The sequence below is a fragment of the Barbus barbus genome (assembly GCF_936440315.1).
Source record: "Barbus barbus genome assembly, chromosome: 15".
Lineage (NCBI taxonomy): Eukaryota > Metazoa > Chordata > Actinopteri > Cypriniformes > Cyprinidae > Barbus > Barbus barbus.
In genome coordinates, this window is record NC_136743.1 from 19,819,067 (window position 1) to 19,826,394 (window position 7,328).

At 35.9% G+C, this 7,328-nt stretch overlaps 1 protein-coding gene across 1 annotated transcript; it reads left to right on the forward strand.

The window, feature by feature from the left end:
- The first annotated feature begins 1,327 nt into the window (after positions 1–1,327).
- Positions 1,328–4,782, forward strand: LOC306881505 (prostaglandin G/H synthase 2-like). Its single transcript, XM_079435649.1, has 9 exons — positions 1,328–1,480; positions 1,592–1,708; positions 1,795–1,938; positions 2,041–2,345; positions 2,456–2,539; positions 2,858–3,104; positions 3,190–3,476; positions 3,805–3,952; positions 4,063–4,782. Exons 1-9 carry the CDS (start codon positions 1,420–1,422, stop codon positions 4,473–4,475), a joined length of 1,806 nt encoding a protein of 601 aa, XP_079291775.1. The 5' UTR covers positions 1,328–1,419; the 3' UTR covers positions 4,476–4,782.
- Positions 4,783–7,328: the final 2,546 nt, after the last annotated feature.

Here is a 7,328-nt window from a genome sequence, read left to right on the forward strand (position 1 = left end):
TAAAAGATGTACGAATCGTTTGTTTGAGACTGTTCATTGCAAAGATTCAATCGAACCGACACGCACAACGTTTGTAAATCTTACAGAATACAGTTTATAAGTAAAAACCCTAAACCTATATGAGGTGGGTGAAGGGTTGGGACTAACTTACACCGTAACGTTTGACACAATATTTTTTAAACTACTGAGAAAGTTTATATGCCAAAATGCAGGGCTGGCAGGGTTTTAATTTGACTCACTGAACCAAATTGGACCAGCAAAATGTAGGCTAAATACAGCTAATATAGCCTATAAAAGTAATCGAAAATATCGTAGCAGGGATGATATCATTATTGAATAAAATATCTAATTAGCTACAAACAAGAAAGCGCTAAATCTATGACTCAATAATAATGTTGAATGAGTTTCCTGAACCAGTTTATTGAATCGAATCATTCAAACGAATCGATTCGCTCAAATGAGTCGATTTCAGGGCGGACGCAAAACTCTTTCCCCGCCCCAGCTCTTCAAATTTCACTAGGACTCCGATGGGAATGATTTTAGCGTTATGCTCATATTTTTAAGCATATGTTATAAATGAGAAATGTCATCGCATGCAAATGTCCAGGATTTCATTTAAGATAATGACAGATTGATTAAACTATGACGCATAAAAATTAACCCAGAAACCATGTAAGATTACGAATGAATGTAGGCTAATAGCGACACTTTCTCCGACACAAGGTGGCGCTCATGAGTTAAAGTAACGCGATCATAATCTTTGATTATCTTTTCCAGGTCGTGTCTGGTTTTGAAAACTACGGAGGTTTACACATTAATTCTATCATTTCCCAATTTAAAGTGTCTAGTTGATCAAATATGTATAATAATTATAATAGGCCTAATAAATTTATTACTTAATAGCATATTTTGGAGGGACATAGCCTACATAAAGTGCTACTTATAAACACTGGATATGTTATATAGCCTATAATTCAGAATATAGGCTATAGACTAGTTGTAAATAGCCTACGAATAGCTATAAATAGGCTGCCATTAAGATGATATTTTTATTAGGTTTATTATTTATTATATATTTGTCTTTGTCTTTGTAAACGTGTTTACCAATAACAATTTGATAAATAAATAACATATTTCAAATGAATAAATCATTTTCTATTAATTTAATAATAAATTATTAAGCCTAGCTAATTCTTCCTGAATATAAATCCTGAAAAAAAGAATAAACACGTAAAACGTGCAACACATGGAAAAATACAGAAGGCTCATGACGCAACAAACCCTCAGTTTTTTTTCTTATCTTCCCGTTCTCCTGCAGTTAAAAGGCACAGGAGCACATCCAGACGCTCACATTCCACGCGCTCTACCAGAGAACTCACTTCTGCTTCGGAGTAAGACATTCTAGACACAACTTCTGGAATGAATAAACTGATTTGCCTGGTCTTACTTTCAAGCTTTTGGATCTTTCCCGGTGAAGGATGTAAGTGAACTCAGCTTTAGCAATGTTAGACTTGCGTGCTTCTTTCAGAGTTTGATTGTTCTACCCAAATGCAGTCTAATCATGCCTTTTCTTTATGAATGTTTCCTGCAGATGACCCTTGCTGTGCACAGCCTTGCCAAAACCAGGCCGTGTGTTTGTCTAAGGGTGCTGATGCTTATGAATGTGACTGTACCAGGACAGGATATTATGGTGAAAACTGCACTACTCGTAAGTCTGGCCATGGATTTTTTTAACAAAGATTTTACAATAAGAGAAGATGTGTTCACTCAACACTGTTTTTTCTTGCCTCACAGCCGAACTTCTCACACTTATCAAATCAACTCTGAAACCGAGGCCAAGCATAGTGCATTATATTTTAACGCATTATAAATGGATCTGGGACATCATCAACAACATCTCCTTCCTGAGAGATGCCATAATGAGATATGTCTTGACATGTAAGTTCAATAAAGTAGTTTTGGAGTGGATTCATAGAAAAATTGAACATAATTAAAAAGTACATTCGTAAAATAAAACTATTCCTCTTTCTTGTTTTACAGCAAGGTCCCATTTGGTCAACAGTCCACCGACGTACAATGCAGATTATGACTACAAAAGCTGGGAAGCGTATTCTAACTTGTCCTACTACACCCGCACCCTTGTTCCATTGCCCAAGAACTGCCCTATGCCCGATCTCCCAAATGCAAAGCAGGTGGTGGAGAAGGTGCTGGTGAGGAAACAGTTCATCCCTGATCCACAGAAGACCAGTCTCATGTTTGCTTTCTTCGCCCAGCATTTCTCTCACCAGTTCTTCAAGTCAGACTTTAAAAAAGGACCAGCCTTCACAAAAGCCCTGGGCCATGGAGTAAGTAGCATTCATTAACCATTTTACTTGGGAAAATTTTACATCCCATCCAAAGTCTATAAGGAACAAGGAACTGCAATACAATTTCTAAAGGTTCTCTAACATTTTAGGTGGATTTGGGGCATATTTATGGAGAGACACTGGAGAGACAACACAAACTTCGTCTATTTAAAGATGGAAAGCTAAAATATCAGGTTTGTGGACATTAAAATGGACAGCACTTAAAAGATTTTTTCACCCCAAAATGAAAATTCTGTCTTTCAGTAATTTCATTCTTTTGCGGAGTCCACACAATAAAAGTCATTAGGGACCAAAACAAAACTTTGGATCCCATTGACTTTTATTCAAGGCATTCTTCAAAATATCTTGAAGAAAGGAGGTACAGGTTCGGAATGACATGAGGGTTAATAAATGATGGCCGAATTTTTGTTTTTGGGTGAACGATCCTGTTAAAATGGACACAAGTATTGCTTGTTGGTTTAAACCTAGTTAATGAAAAATTTGATTCTTAGGTTGTGGATGGTGAGGTGTATCCTCCGTTGGTGAAGGATGTCCAGGTGGAGATGCACTATCCTCCTCACATCCCAGAGGAACAGAGATTTGCTGTGGGCCATGAGGCCTTCGGTCTGGTTCCAGGTTTGATGATGTATGCCACCATTTGGCTTCGTGAACACAACCGCGTCTGTGATATCATAAAGCAAGAGCATCCCGACTGGGACGACGAGAGAATCTTCCAAACCACTCGCCTCATCCTGATTGGTGAGTCTTGGTCTTATCATCCAAAACTTTGCTGATCTTCATAACTTCGTGGAGGAATTCAATATTCCCGCTTTTTTTCTCCCAGGTGAGACCATCAAAATTGTGATCGAGGACTATGTTCAGCACTTGAGTGGCTACCACTTCAAGCTCAAGTTTGACCCGGAGCTTCTCTTCAATGAGCGCTTCCAGTACCAGAACCGCATCTCATCTGAATTCAACACTCTGTATCACTGGCACCCACTGATGCCTGACAACTTTCAGATCCAGGACCAGGTCTACGGCTACCACCAGTTTGTGTTTAACAACTCTATTTTGACCCAACACGGCATCCACAACATGGTGGATTCCTTCACCAAACAGACGGCTGGAAGGGTGAGTTTCAGTATAGATAGAAAGCTTCTCAGAGAAGCCTCATGCTGTTCCAAATGGCTTTCTTTCTTCCATGGAACATAAATTAAGATATTTTGTAAAACGAATGGATTTTTGTCCATAAAATGAAAGTGATTGGGGTCCAGTTTTGTTTTAGACCCTATAGACTTTTATTCTTTGGGCAAACATAGTTCTTCAAAATATCTTTTGTGTTCCACAGTCATACAGTTTTGGAATGACATGAGGGTGAGGAAGTGTTTATTTTAGGTGAACAATCCCTTAGTCTTTACTCTGCTGGCTTTGCTAATGTCTATCATTTTTGTGTGAGCAGGTTGCTGGTGGACGTAACCTGCCTGCTGCAGTTCAAGGAGTGGCTGTTAATGCTCTGGAGCATTCCAGAGAGATGCGCTACCAGTCTTTAAATGCCTACAGGAAACGCTTCAACATGAAGCCCTACTCGTCTTTTGAGGAGATGACAGGTAAGATAATTAAAAAATTTAAAAAACAAAAACTACATAGGTTCAGAAATAGGAACATTTTGAAAAAATGCATCTTATTTAATTGTAATGTTATCTGTATGGTAAAACAGGAGACAAGGAGCTGGCAGCCGAAATGAAGCAGCTGTACGGTCACATAGATGTGGTTGAGCTGTATACTGGCCTTCTTGTGGAGAAACCCCGACCCAATTCTGTGTTTGGGGAGACTATAGTGGAGATGGGAGCGCCCTACTCTCTCAAAGGCCTCATGGGAAATGCTATTTGTTCTCCTGAATACTGGATGCCTAGCACATTTGGTGGGAAAGTGGGATTTGACATTGTTAACACAGCCTCATTGAAGAAGCTGGTGTGCATGAATATCAAGGGACCTTGTCCGATGGTGTCTTTTCAGGTGCCTGATGTGAAATATCAGAGTTCAGAAAACGTGAATTCAAGCTCTGTGCACTCCACACAAAATAATATTAACCCAACGGTTGTCTTGAACGAGCGAAGTTCAGAGCTCTAAAAGATTTTGAAGGCCTCGTTGCCTTCACCATGATACTTGATGTCATATTTGTTATTTATTTGTTTATTTATTTAAGTAATTTATTTCAATATGTATTTATTGCTGGGTTTTTGTATTGCTATTGACATGCAACATGCGTTTTAATATATTTTTTGTTTTACACAGACTTGAAAGAAAGTCACATGAGGCTTTCTCTTAGATTTTTATAACCAATAATTAAATGTAGCTGTTTCAGCATATCTACATTTCAATTTGCAACTGTTGCTAATAATGAGCATTTCTTGAATAAAAATTTTAATTTTTGTTAATATATGTCTTGTGTCTTTTCATTGTCAATTATTCTTATTTACACAGTACATCTACTCAGCACAATGATCAAAATCAAATTGGATTTGGAAAAAAATCATGAAAAACGTAAAGTATATACAATATGTATATACAATAAATCTAATCAGAAATTTCTGGGGTCTGAGATTGGGAAAAAATACATTTTAGGACATAGATTAAGAATATAAAGGAAGCATGCAAAAATACAATGTCTAGTTTAAGTTAACTAAAATGCAATAACATATTGGCTGAAAACATTTTCATGTATCATTTCTTGAATTCTTACTTTTGGGGTCACAAAGATTTTTCCAAAATGAAATTATTACTTTTATTTAGCAAGAATGCATTACATTTATTTAAAAGTGACATTTATAAAAAAAATTTACAAAGGATTTCTATGTTAAATATGTCAAATAAACGTGAATTTTACAAATTCAGCTTTGCCATCATAGAAATAAGTTGCATTTTAAAATATATTAACATAGCAAACAGTTGTTTTAAATAATAATAGTATACTAAAATATTACCCTTTTTACTGTACTTTGATCAAATATTACAGACTTCAAACTGATTTTAAAAATCTTTCTGACCCCAAACTGAACAGCATTGTATTTAAAAATGTCCTACAAATTTTTTAAATAAAATGTATTTTATTTATGTGTATAATAATACATTGTATATTCATGCATTCTGCTGAAAACAGATTAATTAAAATAATTGTTTTACTGTTCTCTGAGTCTTTGGATTGTGCTGAAGTTATGATGTATACTTCACTTGGCCCTGTAATTGCTGTAACTGCTAAACTTTTCGTCCGTGATTTTTACTAAAAGACATTTTAGGTGAAACTGATTAACTTGCTGAACTTGCAAAGCAGTATGTCTGCCAAAAATGAGACTCAGTGAAGCTCTTGAGCCAATAGTGATTCAGTAGATCCAACTTCCTCATGATTTTACATTGTGTGATGCACACTGACTGAAATGAACCCAGACAAAATAACACCACTGTACTGACCTGAATCAACATACACTGTCCAGCTCCATAATAATCAAGCTGGAAAAATACACAGCAAGCTGTGCACGATGACGTGCGGGAATGTGTCTATTAGTGGGGCAGGAAAATCTAGCCAGGGCAACTGTTCTGGGAAAGTGGTTTAGTGCCTAGAACGGGCTAACTGGAAGATAAAATTAGGGAGAAGAGCTTACTTTTCCCGGACAGCAGGCAAAGTTCAAATGCAGAAGTTTGCAGGTTCTCTGCATGGAGGAAAGATTTATTTTTAACATGTAGATTAAGCATATAAGGCAAGTGTGCAAAAATACAGTAGTTAGTTTATTGTATCTAAATGTAGAATATGACTGAAAATTTCCTTTATGGCTTCCCTAGTGAAAAATAAATATACTAATATATTCAAAATACATTTATTTCATTCTAAGTACTAGCCTACAAATACATTTACATATTTATGTACTTAATAAAAATACCCTGCATCTGTACTTTTAGTATACTAAAGTATGCAATATGCATATTTAGTATGCAATTCTGCTAAATTGTAACAACTAATTTAGTCCCTAATGCACTTTAATTGTGTGGAAATAGTGCTGAAGTCCAACTAAAGATTTACTGAAGCATATTTGATTGTGCTAAAGTGGAACAATTGAAAGTACGCTTTAGGTACACTTTAAATATCGCTATTATACACAGATCATGCTATCCTTATTAATAGTGACATTAAAACACATTTTAGGCTTATTATTAAGAAATGTGCATTGTGCACAAGTGGTACTCCAAATAAAGTTTAATTATCATTTTTATATTGGTAAGTCTCAAGCGATATATTAGTAAATAGATTTGATATACTTAGAATGACAGCAAGACTTTTTACTATCACATTTATGCTAGCTGGGGAAATTAAATTATATTATTATGGATAAAAAAGAAGCAAAGGCAGAAACATATTGGCTCAATGCACTGCAATAAAGGTGTGTCTGACAACCATAAACTAAAAGAATTAAATGTTGTAAATCAAAGAAATTAATTGGAGAAACTGGGTTATTGTGCTGAGACAATTCTTTGGGTGTTGCATGGGAACTTGTAAAGGCTGTACAAGCACCAACATGCCAAAGAAAACCAGCTGAAAAATGTTTTGTTCACTGGTGTGGCGAGTCAAATTACCTAACTGACAGAGGAAATTGAAATGGATGTTTAGTTTAGGCTAAAGGAAGAGCAGAAATCACAAAGGCTTGGCTTTATGCTGCTCATCACACACAAAGGTCAAAAGGGGTTACAAATCTATGATGCAATTTAAGTTACGAAACCCACATGCTCACTGCACGTTTGTGGTATAAGAAACTGGCTGGCAAGAAAACTAAAGTTGGCCAGCCCTAATTCAAAAAAAAAAGAAAAAAACTTGGCTCAGGACTTAGATTAGCAACTATGTGTGTTTATTTAACTAAATAAAAAAGTAATTAAAGGGATAGTTCGCCCATAAACTAAAATTCTGTCATCATTTACTCATCCTCAGCCTATTTA

Excerpts from the sequence above, each read along its gene's own strand:
- LOC306881505 (XM_079435649.1), top strand. The coding sequence starts at position 1,420 with ATGAATAAACTGATTTGCCTGGTCTTACTTTCAAGCTTTTGGATCTTT. Across the intron at positions 1,709-1,794 it reads TGGTGAAAACTGCACTACTC|CCGAACTTCTCACACTTATC; the intron begins GTAAGTCTGGCC and ends CTTGCCTCACAG. Across the intron at positions 3,105-3,189 it reads CACTCGCCTCATCCTGATTG|GTGAGACCATCAAAATTGTG; the intron begins GTGAGTCTTGGT and ends TTTTTCTCCCAG.